At 32.3% G+C, this 25,862-nt stretch overlaps 1 protein-coding gene across 1 annotated transcript; it reads right to left on the reverse strand.

The window, feature by feature from the left end:
- Positions 1-18,678: 18,678 nt before the first annotated feature.
- LOC121123408 (cuticle protein 7) lies at positions 18,679-19,428 on the reverse strand. Its single transcript, XM_040718530.2, has 2 exons — positions 19,330-19,428; positions 18,679-19,262 (listed from the first exon to the last, which is right to left on the reverse strand). The coding sequence occupies exon 2, from the start codon at positions 19,225-19,227 to the stop codon at positions 18,799-18,801; it is 429 nt and encodes a 142-aa protein (XP_040574464.1). The 5' UTR covers positions 19,228-19,262; positions 19,330-19,428; the 3' UTR covers positions 18,679-18,798.
- Between the last annotated feature and the right edge of the window lie 6,434 nt (positions 19,429-25,862).

Below are 25,862 nucleotides of genomic sequence, written 5' to 3' on the forward strand. Positions count from 1 at the left end.
AAATAAATATATATATATGGATATAACTCTGTTTCATAATCTGTATCATCACTCTAGACATATAAACTAGGTATAATGAAGGGAGACAAATCATCTCAATAATCCTAACACATAATATAAATGCTTACTTTATTCAATATTAACTCAAAAATCGTTACTTTCCTCCATTTACAATCTACATGTGTACTTGTACAATATTAAGGATTTCCTTCGTTGTCTCTGCCAGGGCTGTGACAAGGATTTTTCATTTCAAAAGTGAAACTAATGTTGTCCATATAAGAACTAAAAAAATATGACTTTTGTATGTATATAAATTTAGAATAGGTCAAATTTTGTATTGAAACAAAAAATGTCAAATTTTGTATCAAAATAAAAAAATGTCAAATTTTGTATCAGAATAAAAAAATGTCAAATTAAAAGAGGTCAAACTTTGTGTTAAAATAAGAAATTGTCAAATTTGTATTAATTTGTATATTTGTATATTCTATACACGCAGCATACAAGCAGTTTGGCGTATCCAGGACCACCGTCCATGGCGTCAACAAGTCCAAAACAAAGAAAAGCAAAAATGCCTGTGTCAAAAAGGCAAAACTGGACCCGGATTTCACATTGGTGTGCAAAGACTTTTGGACTAATCATATTTTGATATAGGAAATAAATTAGGAACTGAGTTTTTTTGTCTTTTAACAAGCATATTATTTAATTATATATATATATATATTATTTCCTCAAATATAATATACATAAGTATGTATTGATATACAGATCGTAAAAAGGGGAAATTTACTTTTAATTAAATTGTTATTTATGTGTTTTTTTTTGGCAAATTCTCTTTATTCTATTTAATTAATCATTTATATTATATAATAATTAAATGAAATAAAGACCGTGCCGAAGAAAAAAATAAAATTTAAATTTAACACATTAATTTCCCTTTTTAAATTTATTACACAAATATATATTTCGAATTTTGATAAAAAAATAATAAGATTTTTGAGTTAAATGGGGTCATTGATGAAGTTCGTTGTTACTTTTTCAATTGGGAAAATATATTGTTCTTTTGTGACTCACACCTAAAATCACGCTAATTTTTTAATTTGATTTTGTTTACTTTTTTAGAAAATAAAATAATGCCAGGTCCTTTTGATCTTTTCTTAGAAGACAGAACCCAATTTTTTGTTAAAAGGGCATATTTTTTAAAGAAAAATTCAAATAATTTTTATTTTTAAGTTTTTTTCACATGTTTCCTATGACGTTATTCAAGTCCATGTGGTTTTAAGGTGACCCCCCTCAAAGAAAACATACTGAATAAATAATAATACCAACATTTACGCATTTTAATAAAAATTTTAGGGATTTTTCAGATCTTAAAAAGCTCATAGTATTGCTTAATCCCAGTTAAAAAAATATATATATCTATCGAACGGAGCATTTCTATTTATGTTGATCACTACTTGGAGCGACATCTACATAAAGAGTTGCATTGCGCACGTCGTTAACTTTATGGTTTCACGCAACTTTTCCTCTGAAAAAAACAAAACAGAAAAAATCAATTGGTATCCCAACTACGGGATTATGATTTAATAGTTGTTAAGAATTGTTAAGAGCTTAAAAAAGGAACTTATCCTAATTCAACCAATCAATTTTTATAAAATTGATTAGGAGAAAAGAAGGAGACATATCAACAGCTAGTAAAAAAATACATTGTATCTTTTTGTGTCAGCAAGTTAACAACACGCCTGTGATTATTCCACACGACGATGTTAACTGGCTAACACAAAAATTTACACTGTATATGTCTATCAACTGTTTCTTCTTCCTTTTCTCTAATAACAATTATTGAATACTAACTAGATATAGTTGGAAAAATTGCCCAATCACCAACTGATTTTGGGGCCTTTTTTAAAATTATTTTCTGATTATAGGTTGCAAGAAAAATAAAGGTAACGACGTGTTATAGTGGTTTTATCATAGTATTATTCCTTGTGTAGGAATCAGTAATATTATAATCTTAATCTTAGTCCTATTTTATTTCAGTCCGAAAAATATTTGTGATAAGAATTCGTCTAATTTTGCGTTCTGATTTGGATCTGAAAGTTCGGGTAATCGAAACTTACTCTAATATTTACGTCGAAAGATCCTTACCGATCCGTATACAAGGAAATATAAGTCTGTCGAATTTTTGGTTTTAGGCCGGGTCACCTCCTTGTAACTGCTCGTATGATGTGTAAATGTCCCTAATATTAAAAGTTTTGACTAGATGATTTTATTTTTCAACAAATATATAAGGAACCACTGACGTTTACGAGAAATATTTCAAATGTTACCATCTCTGCAAGACGTAGATGGTTAATTTATGAACTCCTTATACAAAAAATGAACCCTATTTACTTACATATTTACTCTATTTCAGGAAATTGTAACATTTATTACTCTTCTATGTATTATAAGATTTGCATTATTTAAAAGTCATGATAGTCAAACACTCCTAAATAAAGTTCATACTTCCAAAAACCATTAGAATGTACAAGTATATAAGTATATCCTACCTATAAATATGCATCTAATGTAGGTGCTGATGTGTAATGACGAAGTCTTAACAAAGGGAAGTTAGTTGATAATGTTTTAAAGAATATTTTCCTAACTTTTTTTTGAATTTAGCAAAAAAAAATTGCTTTTTACCTTTAAATTACTTCAACTCCATTAAAGAACTACCTTTTTTATATTGTACAATGTTTATTAGAGTGTCCCTTTTTTGGGGTAACCCTCCTTTTTATAACTCAGATTACATGGAAGAGACAAAAATATACTTGTGAAAAGGCAGTTCACTGCTAAAACAATTCACAGCCCCTATAATATATATGTGTTTTAGGAAAGATTATTGGCAGCATCCCTCAGGAGTACCACCTTATTACCAAGTGCCATAAGCCATAAGTGTCATGGTCTTGGCCTGTATTATGTTGAACGGGAAGAAACTGCACCTCATTTTTAAAGATGGTGGTCGACAAGATCCTTCTCTGGCTTCTAGTCAGATATGGTGATAACCCTTACATCTTGAGTCAAGACAGAGCAGCCTCTCATACTGCAAAATGTGGCCAGGGGTGGAGAAAAACAAATGTCAGGGGCTTTTGTGAAAATAATATATGGTGTCCTAGCAGCCCTGACCTGAATCCCATGGACTTTTATATGTGGTCCATCTTTCAAGAAAGGGGTTGTAGCAAGCACCACCCACAAAAGATACTCAGAACCGTGCCTTCATCCAGGAATGGACCAATATCTCTGAAGAAACTCTCCGTGTGATCTTTGCCCAAGTGCCTCTTTGTCTGCCCCATGTAATTCGGGCAGGGGGTGGATATTTCGAATATATATATAATACATATATTTTTTACTCTAATTAACGCACATTGATTTAAGGATAACTTTTTCTCCCAAATGCGTAGTCCAATGAGCTACTTAGCTCCATTTAAGTGAAGAGTAGCTATTTTTAAACCTCTTGCATCGTCCCAAATATGATACCATAAGTTAACTATTTGCACTTTTAATTTGTTTAGTATTTAGATTGTGAGTTCAAATATTTTCCGACTTCCTTTAAACAGCCAAAGAGGAATAAATATGACTAATTTTGAGCCGAGAAATCAATTTTTCTACATTTAAATTTCCTTTACCACGCTAAAAAGGACTAATAGACCTCTCCCTTTACTAAATTGAGCTGTTTTAATGTTCCTAACAGAAAATTTTATATATTTTAAATGTATTAAAAAAAACCGAATAATTTTTAATGGATTTAAAAAAATAATAATTAATGTTTTCTTCCATTAAAATTCATACCATTTGCAATTAAAGCAGTGGTTATATGATGATCATACTCAACAATTTCCATTGTTTCATCCACATTTTCGACAATTGATCCTCCTCAGCATGTTGCATCTTTGACATCAAAATGACCGGAACGCAATTGGCGAAACTAAAATTGCACGTATTTGGATGTAACAGTATTAGGACCCATTTTGAGCCATTTGGCTTGCGTTTTTACCTTATTTGAGGGAAAACCGTAAAATATGGCGTACTTTCTCTTCGCATGGTGTCCACTATTGACGTACACTCAAACAAATACGAGTCCGACAATGCCAAAACTCTTTTAAAAGTTATTTAAGTGCAAATCTTATCTTTCGAACATCATTTAACATAAACCAAGGGCACTTATACAATGCATAATACACACTACTAAATTTATTTATTGGAAAAGAATGGATTTCTTTTTAATAGATCCTAGATTAGTCCTAAAAAAGAACAGTCTACAATGTTCATACTACATTGTTGTTACTTACGAGAAATGTTTTTTTTTTTAAATTCTATATTGGATAGTAATGTTATTGCATTAAAAGTGTGAGAGTTAATTTGTTTGAAATAGTGTACTTTTTTAAGTATATAAATAAATAATAGATAATCTAATCTAAAAACTTTGCTTGAAAAAGAAAAAAGAAAAAAAAGAAGACATTTATTCACCCTAAGATAAAAAAAAATATGGATTTTTTTTTGGCATACAGGAAAGTAAATTAAGCAATAGTGGGTATTGAGATTTATTAGGGACTAGTTGAAGATACCCAGCGTTACCCGAACACAAATAGTTATTCCTTGAATAATGAAGGTTATTACAAAGCATATTAATCTATTAAAATATCTTCATATACAATATTTTAGCTAAAACTTATTTGAAGTGAATAAATTATTATATTGTGCTGTCGTTGAAGTGTTATTTGGAATCTTTCCTTTTCTGGATTTTTGTTCAAAATTATTTTTGCGTAGACTCACCACATTTGATAATATACAGGGTGTTAAAATCAAATTGGCTCATTTTATAAAAATCTTAGATTGTCTCTGTGTCCACCACAATTCTTCGACAAATTCACATGAAAGTCTGCATGAATTGTACATTTGAATATTGAGAAAGAGCTCATTTTATGTATTCGACTTCAGCATCCATCTCGGCATGGATATTGGTTGGGAAGGAAGAGCAGGCGTTGATGAAGGAGTTCTTTTGCACTCTTCGATGGATGCAATCAGAGAGTCTTTGATGACATTTGATGCTAGGGCCATATTGCCTTTCCAATGAAGTCATATAAGTGCTCACTCAGCCAGGTCAGCGATCTGTCTGATACATGATAAGGTATTGAGTCGTCTAATTGCAACTCCTCTACTCCTTAGAAATAGAGCTGAAGTTTCAGGATGGGTCATCATCGATCATGATCTACACTTTTTGCATTAATTCACTTGTCCTGATCGACTTTTTTGGATCATCAGTCCCCAAAAGAGTATTACGAATCTGTAGCACGATCTGGAAGAGGACAACTGTCACATTTGAGACCTCCGACTTGAAATCTCCATGCTGTTGCAAACAAAAAACCTCGTTGCGGCGCAACGCCGTTCCTCCTATGTAAATTCAATCTTCTTTATATTTAGAGAATTTGGGGAATTGCTATTCTGAAGAATGATTTTTTCCCCCTAGCGGTTGTCATTATTATTTAATTCCTCAGGAGTGAACTTCTTTTTCTGTTACATACAACATATCTTTGATATATACATAACCGAATTGGAACATTTGCGTGAGCTCATAAAAGACGGAGAGTTACATTGAGCAATTGTCGTGGAATAATAACTGTAAGTCCTTGTTGGCCTTTGAGTATAATTGAGGATCGACATCGAAGTCATTCTTGCCCATGTCCTTGTTTACTGCCTACTCCCTTCCCTTTGTCACAGCTGTTATAACTGGTATTATAAAATGTCATAGTAGCGAAGCTGTTCCCTTCCAAGACATTCTTCCAATTGTCTGGGTTGCCAGGTTGTTTTTCGGTTTCAATTTTTTAAATGCCCAAAATACACACGATTTTCATCACTAATTATAACTTGACAACAAATCCTCAGAGTTATTCTTCCTCTTTCAAGCACAATTCACTATTTTCCCTCTCCTCAAGAATAAAAGAATAAGGATGACAGATTCGGTAAAAAAAAATATATTTATAGGTAGGAATTACAAACAGTGTGCAATTTTCAAATTTCATAATTTTTTTAATCCCTTTAGATGTTATCTCCTCAAAAATGAAAAAATAGCAATGTCAGCTTTAGGAAATAAGAAACACTCTTCAGTTGACCAACAGCAACAACCAAACTTGCACGTTATAAAATGCCAAAGATGTACAACTCCATATATTTTCTTCTATAAATATTTAAAAAAAAAAAAAATCATCAAATCAAAAGGTTATGAAAATGCATGATTCATTCCATTTTCTTTGAAAAGGAACCGTCAATATCGATAAGTACTACATTGTATATGGGTACTTATTGAGAGATTCGCTTTGTAATCTATTATGCATCCTTATTTAATGATATATTCTTTTATGTAGGTATATTTATTGAGTTGCACGTTTATATACCACTTGAACACACTCAAAGGACTACATATTTAGTTTATGTTAACTAAGTACAAACGTTCTGAGTGGTCCATTGAAAATTTGAACACTTTGAACTTTAAACTTCAACAAGACATAATTTATTAATTTAAAAAAAAAAAAAAAAAAAATAGATGTGTGCCTGAGCTCTCTTAATCATTAATGTAGACTGCCTCAGCGGCAATGATAGATTCCAGGCGATCGAACTTGCTGCGGATGTAATTATCTGCCATGGCCTCCCAGTGCTGGCTGACAGTGTCTTTGAGGGCCTTGGTGCTTGGAGGAGAGTACAGACACTGAAGGCCTTCCCTTGAGATGCACCCAAAAGGTATAGCCGAGGAGGTTAGCATCAGGACTGTAAGGGGGCAAAAAGTATGAAAAAATGGTTCAATACTCATTCAAAAGAGTATTTCAACGGAGGAGATAATTTCCTTTCATTGCCGGTGTATAAAACGGCCTCTCCGTCCTCACAAAGATCTTTTAATCCACTTTTTTCATAGTTCTTTGAATATTCTGGTGTGAAACTCCAAGATCTCTTGCTTGGGTATCCTTGGACTTGAGAGGATTGTTCTGGGTTATGTTTATTTATATTTCTTATTATTCTTGAACAGAATCATAAGAAGAATCTTATGAGACTTGAACAGAAATCATGTACGCATAATTTATAAAGTGTATCCACGAATGTGTTTGCTCATTAGGGACGGATAGTTACGCTGAGGAAAGATAAGTATAAGTCCTCCTCAGACTCAGATTATAATTGAGGATCGATATTCAGTAATTCCTGCTAAATATTAGTTCTAGGAAACTTTGCTGAAAACCTGTTTGCCGAACGAGCACATTGCCAAATGACCACTTTGCCAAAAAAAGTAGTAAATATATTTGATGATGATTCATGCTGGTAATACAATGCAAATATGATTCCCATTCATTTGACACCAATTTTACAAGATTAAATGTCAATTATTTTGTAGGAATTGCAATTATGAAGTGTTTTTTAATTGATAATTAATTGATTCATTTAATTATGAAGATACTTCAGCGGTTGGGTCGCACGGCTATTAGAATAAAATGTAAAAAAGGAAAAAATAAATTCAGAAAATTTATCGTAGGCTTAATGCCTTAATAAAACCCTGGAAAACTTCGTTTTCCCCTTTATAAGGTAATTGATTAGATTAAAAAAATATGTTTTCACTTATTTAGAAAATAAAATGCAGCCTTCATTTTTTTTTTTTTTTTTTTTTCAAATTCATTTTGTTGTAAAAAGAAATTCATAAGAAAGACATTTTTAATGATTTTTTTTTTGATTAATTTTTGTCTCCTTTGCAAAAAAACAGTAATTACCTGTTACACTATCAAGGTAATAAACACTATTCACATTTTCAGCCACCTTGCTGGCATTTTAACCTTAATAAAAAAAAGACTGTAAAATATGGCGTATTTTCTAATTGTGGGTGTCCATCTTTGACGACCGCTCAAACAATACTTAGTCAAAACAATCACCAAACTGTCTAAGAAGTTTATAGTACAAAATCTCATCTTTCTAACAATATCCAGTGTAAACCAATCGCACTTATACTGCGAGAGATACCCATAACTAAAATAATCTATTGGAAAAATAATAGTTGTATTTTTACCGTACCCATTATGTTCTTAATTCGTATTATATGTAATCAAAATAAGAAAATAAAGTAATTTTTATATGTATGTATGAATCTTTGAGATAAACGACGGCATTTTTTTCATTCAAGACATAAGAATGTAGATCTCCTAGTCATTTAGCATGTAGCATCCAGCATTTATAGACTATACAGGGTGCACTGAACTAGACTGAACTGGACGGGACTGCAGTCTTCAGTTTTAGCTAAGGACCAACAGAATACTGCTAGTACAGTATAAAGCAATAAAAAAGGATTATGAAGGACAGAGAACACTTTATAAAATGAATAAAATATGATTTAAAAAAAAAAGAAAAAAAGGGAGGACTTTATATAGAAATGTATATATCTGAAACAATGAATGTGGCTTTAGATGAGGTTTAACAACGAACTCCCTTGCTCATCAAATCATATTATTTTTTTTTTTCTCAATCTTATATTATTATTTTTCTTTTTCATGATGAGGGAACGTTGCAGTATTGAGTGAGTACCTATATAACTATGTGTGAATGTGCTCATAAAAAACAGAGAGTCACACCAAGGATTTATTAGGGAGTTTATCTTTTATAGTATTAAAGCAAAATTTGTATGTTAGACAACACCTAATATTTATGTGTTTATGTTGCGTATCACACATAAACGAAGATATTGAATGAATAAGTGCTTCTTGTTCGCCTTAAAATTCCTGGTGATTAAAGGAAGACTATGTAAACGGAATGACTAAATAAAATAAAATCTACATATTTGATATTTTATTTATCCTTTATTCCTTCCGAATCTCCACCCATCTCTTGTCCGGATCCAAACCGAACTCCAACATCCGTGAGGACACAGCCCAATAGCTTGGATCGCATATAGGATTGACATGCCGGTCACAATAAAGTTTTCTATATTTTTTTACAGTGTGAATGACGGATCAACGTTTTTCAAGCCAGTCTAAGATGTCTAGCTTCACCCTGTACTCCACGAAAATGTTCCTCTTCATGACCTTTGAATACTTTGTATCTTTGAGTACTCGTAGAAAATGTGTATACTTGTCTCCGTTCTTAACTCACAGAAAGAGCAACTTCTCATCGTAGGATCTTGGATTGACTTATTCAGGAATCAAAAATCAAGCCTTCTTAAGCTTTTTTTAAATACATTTTGTCATATTTTATTTATAGCCATTTTTTTAGATAATAATATTTACTTCCATTTTTAGAATGAGCATTTTTTTTAAAAAAAAGGTCAATCTCTTTTCGATTTTTATGGTCCTTTGTAAATTTTTTCTTTCTGTTTATATTTACACATTCTTTCAAGTACTGTACCTGGGGAAAGGGTTTCTAGTCCCTCCTATTCTAGAAAATCTTTGAATTTTGTCTGGATCCCATTAAACTCACCCCATATAGTTAAAAATATATTTCGTTATATTGAAGCTCATCAACAACATGGCAGTAATACGTTATACAACTTATATTCAATTCATAATTATAATTTGGTATAAATTTTTAAATATATTTATATAAATACCATTGTAATACTAAACATAATTCGTACTTCCAAAAAACTACCAAGTAATATTGACTATATACATTAAATAAAACAAGAAATCAATAACCAATAGCACATATAAGTATGCACATGAAATGTTTTTGCATATTTTCTTAAGATGTATGATTGTAGGTAAACTGAATTAACTCATTACCTATGTGCAAATGTATTTGAATCTATTAAGGAAAAATAACTTACAGCAAAACCCATATTTGAAATGAATAATGTGTGAATAAATTAAAACACAGCATTAGTTTGTGATCAAAATCACTTTTTTCGCTCTAAAACTTTAAAACCAATTAGTTTTCTAACATCTTGTACTGCAGTTGTTGAGTGGTCATCGTTTCCGCCTAATATCAACCCACAAGGCGTGTTGTAAAATACATTTTTTAATTGTTTAGTTCACTAAATCGTTCATTTTTATTTCGTATAATCGTTCATTATTCACTTTTTTGTTTCGTGTTAACCAATTTCAGAAAAATGAAACGCAATAAAAGCAAATCGACTAATTTCCAACTTATTAAAATCGTCAAACTACGTCTCACATGCCAGGTCCGGCCTGACATCCCCTATTGATGGTTTTGAGCACCTCTGCCTTCTTACTACATAAAGTGGCCTGTTGGAGAATATCCATTACTTAAAATAGTTTGTATTTACCGAGTTATTGTAACTGATTTCTTTCATCTTATAAAATATATCTATATTTTTGCATAGAGTAAATTATTATTATTAATTACCTATAGTTTCGAATTCATATCTTCTCATAGTCCTCTCTTTCTGTTATTCAAAAATGCGTCCTTGATGTATATTGTACAAAACTAGCACCAGGTCCGTAGAATATAAAAATTATTAAAATATTAAGACGTGTAAAGTACTCCTAAGCATATCAAATATGTTTGAGAAAATATATCTATCTATAAAAAATTAAAGTACAGCATGAAAAAAGTAATACACAATCGGATTATAGAAGATATTGACCAAAAATTGCTATGAGATAATTAATTTTAATAACCCATGAACGATTTAAAAGTGTATAATTGATCGTTCATTGTTTACTGTTTACTTTTTGAATTCATTTATCGTTTATCGTTCATGAACGATATTTAGAATAATAAATGATAACCACTTGGAACGATTATCAACTAGCTTGCAAGCCACTACAATAGTATTTCTGGGCAAACCAATATCAATATCTTGGAGGTTAAATTGTGAATCGTAAACATTTTTTTAGTGTGCGAGTTTTGTTATTGTTGGCAACTGAAAATTGTATCTTCATTTTCTATAAGATGTTATTATTATTATTCTCTCATTCTGTAGGAAAGAACATCTTTGTGTAAAGTGCGCGTGGTTATGAATGACTGAGAGTAACGCTTAGGATTTACTGTCGAGTTAAGGCGAGATTTTATAAATATATGTATAATAAGATTTACGTACAATATGAGTACCTAAAGTGCTTCCAAAATTTATTTTCTGTGGCATTTTCTCTCCTCCAATCAAGGCTCATTTTAAATTACAAAACCTCATGATTTTGATATAAATAATTTTTGAGGTTTGAAGATTATAATATATAAAGTACTTCTGAATACATTGTCTATTAGTCCGTTTCAAACTAATAGACATTTATTTAAAAAATCTCGATAGATGGGGTAACCCACCTTTATTAATGTAAATTCTTCTTGAACTTAGAATGCAATTAAGGATCTAAAACAAAGTAATTCCTATCTATGTCCTCACCAAGAAACCAAGCCAAGTAAAACCAAAACTTTTGCAGCAATAATATGGCTGACATCTGTCTTGCCTTTATATTGCTCTCCTCCAGCACTGATCTCCACCGTCTGATCTTTGATATTTGGGAAGAAGGTCTGCCACACCTCTAATCCAAATTTGGATTTGCTCTGAGTTGTCATAATGACAAAATGGTACGTCATGGACACGGCCTTTAACGTCAAGTGCTGCCAACCTGTTCGCCAGTGTGTGTAGGCTGGTATTGCTTATGAAGAAGGATATATTGAATAAAAAGTATAAGTGAAAATAGGATTTAAACGTACTACAAATTGGTTTTGAGTTATCGTTTTTTGACTCAATAACAATCACGTTTTTCGACATTAGTCATGATAATGCAAGTTTTGGGTCCCCAAGCTGTATATCATAAAATATATGATGAATAATTATTTTATTTATATCTTTTGTACTTCCTTTGTACGACATACAGGGTGCTCAATTTATCTAACCCCTCACTTTGGCACTCTTTGTTGCAGAAATGCAGGCACTTGTGCAGCTGATTATTTTTTGTTAGATAGTTTGTTCATACATGCACCAATTGGAAAAAATGGAATCAATTGACGAATTTATTGTCCCAAATATTTGAAAAAGGTCTATCTTGGACTCTGCGCTATAACAGACAATATAACAATTGGGACTCAGTGAGCCATCCGTTCGTAAGGTTAAGAGGGAATTGGAGGCCTCTAAAGAACTCGGCTCTCTGCCACACCTCCAAAAAAAAGTATTAAATGGATTCTAGACAATTTTGACAACTTCATCTCACTGAACTTTTGGATTCCAATCTCGAGGGATCTGAATCAAATGGATTTTTGTCTCTGAGAAACGGTGAAACAACAAACCAACTCCCTGCAATATCAATGAAGAACTTATAAGTCGGATCAAAAAGGAATTACAGGATTTGCAAAGGGGATCAAGTGGCGAAGGTATGCTCGCGCTTTCAGCCTCGTATAAATACTGTCATTGAGGCTGGAGGTGATTTTTGAAAATATTGCTAAAAAAAAAAAACTTTTTGCGGCACAGATAGCTTGCACACCCTGTAAGTACGTAATATATAGGTATGATGACCTAAGGAAGTCTTAAAACATTTCCTTTAAGTGCAAATAATATCTAATTTCAATACTTTTAATAATATAATGACAGGGCGTGATGGGCCAACTCTTCCTTCCCCCCTCCTAGTCCTCTTCTCCTCTGGGAGAGGAAGGGAACATTCTTTATTATGATCAGTTAAGAACGATGATTACTATGATAGTTGTTGTGGTTGTAGGCATTCAGTGCATGCAGCAGGGCAACTTCATTTTTCTTTCCGCAAAAATAGTGGTATTCACTCTGTACTTCCTTATAGTATGAATAAACTCCCAAACCTCCCTACATAATAAGTAGGGCATATTACTATTTTGTAGAATTGAGCAAAAGAAGTAGAGGGGGGGAGGATATAATTTTATTGACCATAATGATTGTAGGAATTTCATAGATAGGCTACATAATGTACATTATTGCATAAGATCCATTGTGCCTTACAAAGGGAACTGAAAACTGTAGAATCACCATTATTATGCCGATTTGTTCTATTGCAAAAAATAAATATGAACATAATACTATAAAAAACATCGGAATGTTGTCCCGTCAATTTGACACAGTTTTAAGAATATAATTAAGAATGGTATATATCTTGATTAAAAACCCTTTTACAGATTAATAAAATAATTTATTTGTAAAAGAAACAAACAATATATATCTCCTAAAATCCTCATAAAATGACATTACTGCGTGAGAGCAAATGGTGTGCAAATAGTTTGTCTAACATTATTTTCTTTGTAAAAAAGATTTGGATCTGCTCCATGGATTAAATTCAGGGCTTGACGGTCCTTAAAATTACCCACTAACCAAAAGGGCTAGTCATTTTTTTTACTAGCCCTCTGAAAAAGTTTATTACTCCAGAATAATACAAAGATTATATCATTTTTAGACTAGATGAGATATATTTTTGTTTTATAATAAGGTATGTTTTGTTTATATTAAAATAAAGTAATATGTTTTCTGCTAAACACAACTAAAAATTGAATTTGGGAAATTTGTCTTTAAAAAATATATTTTTTGTAAAAATCACAGTTAATATTTGCTTTCAATATTTATTCGACGTATGAACTATTGACACAAGGTGATACTTATGACTTGAACTGAAAATCGTCTGTGCATTTGCAGTATTTAAGCTACAGTATTACGTAGCCAAACAGTATAAATACAGGCAACACTGTACTAGCCCACCTGGCTTTTAACTACCCACGGACTAGCAAGCTAGTTTGCAGCTGTCAAGCCCTGGTTAAAATATTTTGAGGTGCTCAAAATAGTTTTTAGTCGTTTTATATTTACAATAAACTTAAAAGGCGAAGAAGAAGATTCTACAAGGATTTTGAAGTATGGTAAGAAGAAGACAGATTGCATTTTTACTCATAATTAGTATATATTTATTTTTATAAAAAAATGTCTCATTTAATTTGTATATTAAAGTTCACATTCGTCTTGAATCATTTGTAATTTTTAATACAAGCAGCAGTACCAGGCATTGCACGGATTTTTTTGATATACCAATATACAGATTGAGAAACAAAATTTAGTATTATATAATGGCAGCAAATCGAAATTTGGATGAGAGGTGGGGCAGACGTTCTTCTCCAATGGGCCTCAGACTGCAAAGACCAGGGGGCAGATGTAAGATGTTTTAGTTTTGCTTTGCTGTATGGGACTTTAATGAACTATTTGATGTTTTAGGCAGTCCAGATTGAGATACCAACGGTCTTTGAAGCCTTCTTTGTACTGAAATATGTGTAACCTTTTTGATTGTTGCTCAAAATTTTTGCACTTAGAGATCTAGGATACATACAAAACTTGTTTATTTTTGTTTCAGCAGTCATTCGACTGCATAATGAAACCTCGTAATCAAAAAGATAGACTATAATATTTAAATGTTACTGTATTTTTTGGGTCTCCATTCTGTTTATAGTTCTTTGACGTCGAAAAATGTCTCTGAATGGAAATAATACTCTAAAAACGTGATTTAAAGAATAAAAAGACTCTAAGCCCAAATCTATGTCAGTTGAATATTTTAACGGTCATCTTATTATTTTACGGCTAAAATAAGAATATTAAAGGTGAGCCAAGCTGCGTTCCAATACCAGAATTTTGTTGCATGATGTAATATGTCGTTTCTCTTAGTTACCATATTTTATGACATCATCTTAGACGTTGTTTTGACACTTACCGTGATTTCAACAATTTTGACCATCCCTTAATTCTTGCCTATCGTATGCATCTATATCCTAATATTACATAATAATATATTTATTATGGTTGGTACGGTACGCGGTCGTATTGTAGATCGCTTCGGTACGCTTGTACCTGCAGTGCGGTACGACGGTACGTATATATATAATCAGATATCGAATATTTCGAGGTTATAATTTTTTTAATACTTAGATTTAGATAGAAAAAATAGATTTTTATCCATGTGCATCCTATTATATAAGAAATAATTTACAAAAAAAGAGATAATGACTTTTAAACTGATAAATTTCATCCCAGTTGACGAAACCCCAGTGGAGGGATAATCTAAACAAATTTTCCAATACTTTGAATTTAGTTTGTCGATACCTTATAACTACAGATACATTAGTACCAATCAAAATAATAACAGCTGCTGGTATTGTGACTGCTAATTGGTCGTGTTTATTAGTAGAAAATGTAGACAAGCTCATCTTTTTGTAAAAAAAGTTATAAATTCATGTGTAACAATATCATATAATACTTGTATATTTTAAATCAAGCTTTTTTTTTTTTTTTTTTGAGAAGCTAAGTTTATTTGTACAGGAAATAAATAATTAAAGAATAAAAAACTTGAATAAACTAAATTCATTATATCAGTTTTTTATGGAAAGTAATGTACGTGCCAAGCCGTGTATGGTGAAGGATGTACCAGGTTCGTACCGTGCCAGCCCTATATTTATCAATAATTAGTTCGTATCTTATAAAAAAATTGAGTTTTTTCGACCTTTCATCTCAGTAAGTAATTAAGGTGTTTCCAAACACACAGCAATAGACATAATGCTACGGGAGACATTCACCTCTGGAATGCTTCATAGCTAGCTACTACCATAGCTTGACTGTATGTCTCTATGAACATCATATACAGGCAATAACCTACCTACTTCACTATGTAGACTATTCAGTCCTTCCGTATGTTACTTAATATGTACATCGTATACATACATATTGACATGAAAAATGAATTAAATAAATTGGGTTGCCAAGAGACTCCGATGAGTTTGATTGGGTGTGGCGGGGTATCTGATGTGTGGAGACAAATCATAATTATTAGACCTTAGACATCTGATTCATCGTTTTATTTACCCTTTATTTATTTAATGATGTAACTAACAAAGGAAGGTCAATCTACGAAAAGATGAAAGGGCACTCTATACTTTAAACATACATTAGGTACCCACATTAGTTTAAAAATGAGGAGGCCAATGTACCAGCGCTGATGATTCAAAGGACTTCGGACTCGTCAAGGAATCATGATCAAAAGAAACCGTCGATCAATATGTCAAATCCGTATATAAAAAAAATACGTTAATAGTCAACGTTCTTTAAGATAGCAATTTATGAATACATCAAATACGTTCCATAGAAGAAATATGGAGTAAAAAATTCTCATAAACTCAACTTTTATTCTTATTTTTTTAGTACTAAATATATAGGAATTCATGAGAATGAAGAGTTTCCAAAAGGATGTCTCCTTTTTTATATGTACAAATCTTAAACTGACGCCTACATTTTTATTCTGTATGTTTCTTTTTCAATTCATTTTACATTGGTTTATAGTTCATACTGAAAAATATTATAAGTGTCCCCTAAAAATCCTCAAAAACAGGATCTAATCAAACACGGGTTACTTCGAAATAAAAAGTTTCAAAATTAAATATTATTTAAACATTTGTCTTAAAATGGATGTTTTTTTATGTTCTTCGTATATTAAAAAAATTCAAATATAGTCAACTTTTCATCTGATAAATAGTAGTTTCCTTTATCCAGATTTGATAATGATTTATTTAGATTAAGTAAAATGCACTTTTATATACATATATTAAAACCAACCAATCAGATAGTGGATGTTGCTTGATGAGCAAATGAATAGAATCAATAGTTATTCATTTTTCTAGAAACATAATTTGAATTGATATTAAAAGACCGGGGATTTTATAAAAACTTTTAATACTCCCGATATTCCCGAAGATTGATGGAAAAATATGGTATTGGTGCACATGTTTAATGTGGTCTGAAATTCTTCCCCTTCAACAACCAATGTTTTGTAGACTTAATTGTAAATGTTGAAAGATTTATTAGAAACATGAAAAATGTTGAAAAGTTTGGACATGTTAAGAGGTGGCCTCAAGACAATTTTTAAGCCTATAAATCATTTTATTTTTGTACAGAGTATGTCATCTATAAAAATGTGTATTTATGTTGAACATAAGGAAAATCTAAATTCACTCTTGTATAAGTAAACCCTTAAAAATTTACATTTGTTTTATTACCAAACTCTTTACTACATCCTTTTTGTTTAGTTAGCCTATTCTTCAGAAATACGGGACTACTCTTCAGTAATTATAGTAAGGAATTATTCACGTTTAAAAATGACTCATATTCAGCCATAGAAAAATTGAAAGTGAGAAAAATTGGGGAAGGATAATTGCAAAATACATACAAAATTAACAATCTTTACACCAAATAATTATATTTCCATAAATTAAAAAGAGTTTAAGAATGCAAGCTAGCATTTAAAGTTCAGAAGAAAATTAATAGGCACTTCACTCTTAAAGAAGAAAATTTACTTTCAACAGAGCAGAACAGTCAAAAAGAGCCAATAAACAAGAAAGAAAATCTGTTTGTAGTCAGTTAATCCTTCCTAATTATGAAACTGTTATTCAATAACTATTATAAAGAAGTGTTCAAAGCTAAACGAGAGCTAATTTGAAGTTGTACTACTAACACTATTTGTAATTGAAAATGGGGATTCATTTAAAAAAACCACTCTGTATATTATGTTAGTTGAATATTTCATATACATAAACTTCATCTGACCAAGAACAGGGGCGTCCCCAGGATTATATTAAACAAAATTGTATTTTCTTAACTATTTTTTAAAATATCAAAGAATTGGTATGGGGAATTTTTTCTGCAATCGTCCCATCACTAGTAAATACTATATCTATACTTGTGGATTTATATATGGTTAAATTGTTTGTAAATGTTTTGGACCATTTTATTCGTATCTTTTCACTATGCACAATAACTACAAATGTGCTTTAATTTAATGTTCCATACTTTTTAGAACCTTGGCCTTCAATTAAAAATATTATAATTTAATGGAACGAAATTGACGAATTTATCATTTCTTTTGCATTACTAAGGTATACACCCTTCAATCTTCATTACATCTCATGTTTATTAGGGTATATCTAGTTTTATGATAATACACTAGATTGAATGATCTTCATAACATTTGTAAATGCATTTATACGTTGAATAAAGAGATTATGATCGAATCATAATATGATGCAGTAGTTCAGAAGAACTTCAAGAAAACTTGCTCGAGAAAGTTAAATATTCAAAGGGATGCCGACAAAGAGCAAATTGGAAATGGAAAATCAATCACTTATGGAGCTGATACAAAAGTTAAATAAAAATTTGGGAAGTGACAAGTCAAGAATCTAAAATGATGATTAAAGAACAGAAACAAGCTCGAGATGAAAAACGACAGTTCATTGAAATAATGTTCGAAAACTTCATTCATCATAAAGGAAGTAATGAGTTGAAAATAGAAACGGAAATAATTATACAAAAATTATAAGAATAATCGATGGCCGAATGACTGACGAATTATTGCTAAGGGAGGCAATAGAAATTATTCAGTTCGATTGAATCCGGAAAATATTTTATGAGTAATAAACGTTCCTTGATACTGAAGAGAGGATGAGATATGGAACTTGTAGAAGTAAATAAAGATGAATATGAACTCAGAGTCAAAAGTTGCAATAGAATTCGAGTACAATTGAGTTGTGGAGGAAGAGGATCTGCTATCAAGTATAAATATCAACATGTAAATATGAAGTATATAAATTCATTTCTTATGATCGAATCATAACCCTTCATCACCTCGTATCCCATCGTAAATAAACTTAAAATAAAACTGGACCAAAATCATTGAGTGAATCTTTTTAACAATTTATTTATTTTTACAAAATATATGGCGTAATAATTTTTGTAAAAAAATTAACAATTTATTCTCATAAATAAATAAATTAATTAACCACTAATCGAACTTTTGTTTAAGCGTGATAGACTGGGGCGGGTCTGTATACGGGAGCTGGCTTGTATGGAGCTGGGGCAGCGTGGTAGACGGGAGCAGGCTTGTAGGGAGCTGGAGCAGGGTGGTAGGGCTCGTATTTGGGCTCTCCGGAGTAAGTAACATCAGCAACATAGCCAGAGTAAGCATCAGCAACGTCGTAGTTTACGGTTTGGATACGACCGTCGGGAAGGGCAACAGAGTACTTTCCTTGGGTGGAGTATCCATCACGGGCCTCATCAGCTCCAAAGTTAAGTCCAGCATATTCATCACTGACAGCATATTGGTATTGGTAGGCTGCGGGCTCTTCCTTGTAGGAAGGAGCTGCGTGGTATGGTGCAGGAGCTGGGTGATAAGGAGCAGGGGCTGGGTGATAAGGAGCTGGTCTGTAGGGATCAACAGGAGCAGACATGGCAAAGCCAAAAGAGCGGAAAGAGCAACAAAGGTCTTAAGGAGGGAAGAGATTTAAGTTAGTTTATCTGAAAATAGGATGCAAAATGCAAATAGTATTTACCTTCATGTTTGTTAGTTGGGGAAGTGAGAATAAAACACTGATGATTTTTGCACTTAATTATTATGTTTTTATAGGTATTTGAAAAGCCGCTTTTCTTATTCAGTTCAAGTCTAAGCGTAGAAATAAAACATAAAAATAAAATGGGTGTGTTATACTGTAAAATAGGTTTGACGGCGTATATCGTACGCAAATTCTTACTTCCTTAAGTGCATGATAGAAATGAGATCATGAAGTTTTCCACTTCAACTTAAAATTTCATTCTACGATTCCGGATTAATGAGTTTCATTGTACTAATGACAAATGACGTCACATGAACCATAGTTCTCAAAACTCCTTCAAAGATAACAATCTTTTGAAAAATCTACTCCCACAGATGATTTTTATGTCCAATCGTGCATGATCAAACTAAAAAGTACATATATATATATCAGCAAGGTGACGTGACAGTATTCAATCTAGTAATACAAAAATTATTAAACAAGCACCCCCTTGACAGTCACCATTATAAAATTGAAAAATAAATTAGAAGGAGAAACCTTTCTCATCAGCTGGGAACACAAATCTTAAGATTTTCTAGATATTGAAAAAAAATCTACAAATAATATTGTTTGATTTTTTTCTCCAAAAACCATTGCCATTTACACCAATTTAAATTTATTGGATTTTTTTTCAAAATTCATAGTTAGTTAAGAATTTATTGCTGTTTACCACAGTCCATACATACATTATATAATAGTACCGATATGAATAAATTACAAGACTATACATACATACAGCAAAGGACACAACCACACAAAAGGGTATATGTGCTACTATAGCAGAAATTGATCTTAAGTCCTACTTAATTTTATAGTTATTATCAATAATTCGTTTCAATTTTAATAAATTTAAGGATACGGAGATCTTCATCCTCTTCTAGCATGGCTTTGTATCTCTCATATGAGAACGATGACCATATGTTAATAAGGTGGTCTACCCTTTGTGGTTCTTCCATGCAAATATTGCACATTGCACTTGTATTTCTTCATTTGCTCAAATGAGACAAAAATGCCCCATAACCTGTGTAGGCTTTACCCAGTAAGTTCATGTTTTGACGTGAAAGTTTGATACTCTTTTGTTATGGTTTCTTCAACATATGATGTGTATGTTTCAGTCCTTGATCTTCCCTGTATTTGTTGCACCAAACTTTGAAGAAGAGCTCACCCACCATCTTCTTTATGTAGCTAGGAGGCGATCCAACGCCACAAACCATTTTGACTTTCAGTACCAATATTCCATTCTTTGGAAAAAAAATAATAATAATTTTTTGGTAACATTAAAAAAAAAAAAAAATCATAGCTATTTACAAAAATCTAAATTCTTTGGAAAAAAAGTTACAAAATTGTTTTTTTTTCCTTCTGCTACATAATTTGGGCGAATGACGAAAAAAAATCTCTTGTAAAAAGCCAAAATTCCTTATTTTTAGAGGGGGGCTACATCCCCTTCAGCCTACTCCCTGAAGACACCCCTGATATTCACGTTGGATGCTGCATCAAAGAAAACACTACTATGTCAGCATTTTAACGTTATCTCCTTATTCTTAAGGACACATTAAAATCGGACGCAAGTGTCATCATCATTATTAACATCCGATGGCAATAGAAATGATAAATAATTAAAGCATAATTAAGAATAGTGAAGGTAAACTATTATCGTGCATGAAAGATAATGAATGAATTCACTTAGTAAACTGACTTACATAGGTACTTAAACTTAATATTTACAATAATTATAGAATGTATGTAAATGGCGTTTAAAAGTAACTTTAAGTGTAATATTTACATAAACTTGACACCACATGCTCACAACGTCCCCGGAAACATCCCACTGCCTTCTTGACCGTCCCACTGGGTACATTTCAGGATGCCCCCCTTATCCCAGCTCTCATGGATCTTCTGGTGCTGTGGGGACCTTCATTGGAAACCTCTTCAACATTGCCCTTGCCGAAATAGTCTAAAGGGTTCAATTCCGGTGAATTAGAAGACTAATAACTTGGGGTGGCTATACATCACATTATCAGAATCAAAATAATCGACTGTTATTTTGCTAGTGCCTTGTCTTGTTGTCAGAACCAAGGTCAGTCTATCATGATTGCCATGGGAAGACTTAGGTGCATAGAACACTGATGTAGAGTTTGGTGGTGACATTTAGGCCCTGCTTGAATATGAATGGCGGCATAAATTGAGCCTTGCTGCTAACAACTCCAAGAACCATAACTTGCTGAGAGTACTTGGTCTTAATAAGCATTTGACAACCATCGATTGTTCCTTGAATGATGCTTTTAGGCTTGACATTCATTTTTCTCATCTGAGAAGAACTAGACAAGATCTTTCACGGGAGGCTTCTGTTTTAGCTCCATCAAAGCCATGGTTCATGTGATTATTTTCTCACTATTTGACGGGGTTAGAAGCTGTCCCTTGCGACATGCATTGCTGTGGTATTGTAGAGTCATTAATGACACGATAGACAGTTGAGCAGTTCACGATAAGTCAATACTGTCAGCAGTAGCATTCATCAATTGTCTGGGGTCATTTGCATTTTTTCTTGTTTATTTTCCTCAACAATGCAGGACTTTGGAGGATTTTGGCTGCTTTCAAGTCCTAAAACTTCCGAATTTACGAAAATTTGTCTTTGGTCCTCACTATCCTGCTGGACACTTTTCTGATTTTTTGACGAATAAATTTGTACAGCTGAATACTTATTCAAAAAATCACGTTTCCTATTTGAGTAACATTCGTAACAGACTCACTTTCCATTAGTGTGTGTTTGTATTATAACTTATTATTCAAACGTATAAAAGATACCCTTTGCATACATTTTTTTCAATGATTTACACCACCATTTACATGAATATATTTTTCAGTCTAAGGCATTCAAAATTATATTTATTTGAACACACATATCCACAGGGGTAGGCCATTTGTAATCAGCACTTTTAGACCAAAAATAATTTAAATAATTCTAAAGAAAATATCATAAATAAATGTAATCTCGAATAATTTTTCAAGAAATTGAGTCTGAATTACATTTGTATTCTTTGACAAATTATCGTCAATTTCTATAAAAAAATTAATCTGATTAACTATTTTGAGGTACTAAAAATTACAACTAATGTCACAATAACCACAATAAAGGATTAGAAGTTGCATCGTGGACAAATTAAGTCACATGAAAAACAAATAAAATCAGAATTATAGTTAAAATTCTTTGATATCTCCACTGATCTCATAATTTTGATTACATAGCTTATTCATCAAATTATGAAAGAATCCCTCTATACGTGATACAAAAATTTTCTTGATTCTTTTTGTATTAACTCAGATAAGCACATTGTACATCCAGGAATCGGCCGGAAAGATTAGGTCAAATGTTTTTTGGATTTGCAGAGAATAATTCTCATTGGCTATCTGACAAAAGGTAAAACTAATACATGGGCATAATATTCATCGTTATTGTACCGTTTGAAAACCGAAACAAGGAAAACGCACACCATGGCCCACAAAAAAGTCATTTTCCATCACGACAATACACCAACTTACACCTCAGCAGTTGTGATCGCAAATTAAATGGAAATAGGGTTCCAACTCGATATGCCCACAGCACAAGGAATATCACACACCTTCACTTTTCTGGCATCCATCAAAATATCATGGGTTATATTGATAATTTCTGGAATAGTAACCTTAATAAAGGGTCCAGAAAGTTCAGTGTTACTTTTTTGAAACCAACTTACAAACTGTTCTAATCGAAGCTGTAGAGTTCCCATACATTTATCAGGCTTCTTTTTAGTCTCCTAATGTGTTTTTCCTTTTATGAAGTAATGTTTAATCAACACACAAAATTCTGTTCCGTCCATTTTTTTTGAGAATCCCTTCACTTTTCGATTCAAACGAATACCAAACAGAAAGATACTTTTGTGTGGTATAGTAATTAATATACTACGTATCATTGTGATTAATGTGACACAATTTTGCTTCAAAGATCTTGAGTAGATATACATTATAAAAGTTATGAAGGCACATGTTTAGAGGTGTATGAATTGTCCAATCCTTTTTTCTAGTTCGTAATCTAAACTGGATTTTTTTTTTCTAAAGCTGTTATCATTATTATTTAATTCTTGAAGAGAAAAAAACCCAAGTATAAAGTAATAACTACTGCGCGTGCTCATGAAAGACGGAGATTAACAATGTGGGGTTTCGTGGGGTTATAAGTACATAGTTATGAAAATTTGCAGTATTTTTTTCTAAGCCGTTTTTTTTGGGAATTATTAATTCGAAGAAGGAATGTTCTTTTTTTCAGTTTTTGTTATTATTATTTAACCTCCGACTAGTGAACTTCCTTTTCTAATACTTTCTGTTATTTTGAAGACCTGATTGAACATTCCTGTGTGCTCATAAAAGTTGGAGAGTCACCTTCTGCATTTGTTACAGAATTGTTAGTGCGTGTTGGACTCAGAATAGAATTGAGGATCGACATCGGAGTAATTTTTGCAAATGTTCTTGTTGATTTCTTTCTCTCCCTCCTCCCCTATCACAGCTGATTGAAGATGTCCTTACAGGTAAACCGCTCTCCTCCAAAATATTCTTCAATTTGTCATTTTTACCATGTTATCTTTCAGTTCTTTTTTTAACTAACCGGTAGATTGTATTATTTTGACTTATGGTTATAAGTGTAAGCCATTGTTGGAATTGGTGTAGAATTCAGGATTGACATCGGAGCCAGCCTTGTCTGCGTCGTTGCCTTTGTTGTATCTCACAGTCTTTCATCTCAAAAGAAACGCAGGAAAGGCACAAAATCATCTGGTAATTAGCCTAATAAGTAAATCATAGCAGCATCTATACTCTCAAAATAACATTCTCATGTTAATTCTTCACAATTTTTAAATTGAATTTATATAAACCTTTCATAATATTAAAATCCTTCATAGTATTTTATTCAATATTGTAACTTAGCCATACGTATATCATAATATAAATAATAAAATGACCACTAAATATATTATTTAAATACGATCGAAAGATCAACAAGAAATGGTATTCCTGTCCTTTTGGAAACGGAGCATAAGGATAGAATAACTTATTACATCGTTTATTTATAAAAAATAATTAAAAATGAAATAACCATAAAGTATCAAGTGTGATTAGGTAATCGATAGCTGACATAAAAATACATGGGTTATTTTTGTGTTACCGATGTAACGCCTCATCCTCTCACGGCTGCGTGTAGATTATGTAATAATCTAATTCCTCCAAAAAAAATTCGAATTGTCAGTGTGAGTAGAATTGAGCATTACCATCGTAGTATTTCCCGCTCATATGTATGTGCTAGCTATACACGGAGTGGTATTTGTTTTTATTTCCTTAATCTCTTGGCCACTTGCAGCTGATCTAATAAAACGTCGTAACAGCTAAACTGCTCTCCTCTCTGGATTACCAAATTCATTTTCAGTTTATTTTATTTTTAAATTGAGCCAGGTCATTTTAAATGCATTATTGCACATGATCAAGGAACAAACCGCTTATAATTTAAAGTTTCGAACATAGGTACCCACATCCCTTTCAACACCAACACAGGAAATACCCCTGAGCATCATCCCTACCTATATAGGTTACACGCCCTGTGTATACAATTATAACAAATAAATATAGGTACATACATGATGCATTTGGAGTCAAAACCGGTCCTTTGACTCGAGTCGCTTGTACTTATGTGCATATTTAGTGTCTACATACGTACATTTATAAAGTCATATATGCATTATTGCTATATACGATGCCTAATATTACATACTTTGAGGGGGAGGGTCATATCCGCATTATCATATCTGTCACTAAAAACAAGCGGATGTATTATTCTCTTTATATAAAAAATTATAACCATTTGTTGGTGTACCGAGTGGTGCATTAAAATCTGAGCACTTTGAATTTTTAATTTCAACAGGATTTATTAATTAATATTACAATTTCAACAAAAAAAATACTATAAATCGATGCGTGTCTGAGCTCTCTTAATCGTTAACGTAGCCTCCTTTAGCGGCAATGATAGCTTCCAGGCGGTGGCAGAAGGCCGGACACTTTCTACGGATGCATTCCTCTATCATGGTGTCAAGGTTCTAGCTGACAGTGGCTTTGAGAGCCTTGGCGTTTGGGTGACAAACACTGCAGGCCTTCCCCTCGACATGCACCCAAAAGGTGTAGCCAAGGTGGTTGGCATAAACCCTGAAGGGGGTAGGGGGGGGGGGCAAAAGTGTTGAAAAATAATTCGAAAGAACTCATAGGTACTTTCAAAAGAGTCTTTCAACTGAGGAAATGAGGTTCTTTCATTGCTGGTTTAAAAAGTGGCCTCTACTCTTACAAGGCTCATTTGGCCCACATTTTTAATTGCTTTACGGACATTCTGGTGTGAAACCACGAGATCTCTTGTATGGGCCGTCATAGACTTTAGGCAACTGGCCTAGGCCTGGGTCTTCCAGTCCAGTTTGACCTTTTGACAG

Source organism: Lepeophtheirus salmonis, chromosome 8 (genome assembly GCF_016086655.4).
Source record: "Lepeophtheirus salmonis chromosome 8, UVic_Lsal_1.4, whole genome shotgun sequence".
In the NCBI taxonomy this organism is placed as follows: domain Eukaryota; kingdom Metazoa; phylum Arthropoda; class Copepoda; order Siphonostomatoida; family Caligidae; genus Lepeophtheirus; species Lepeophtheirus salmonis.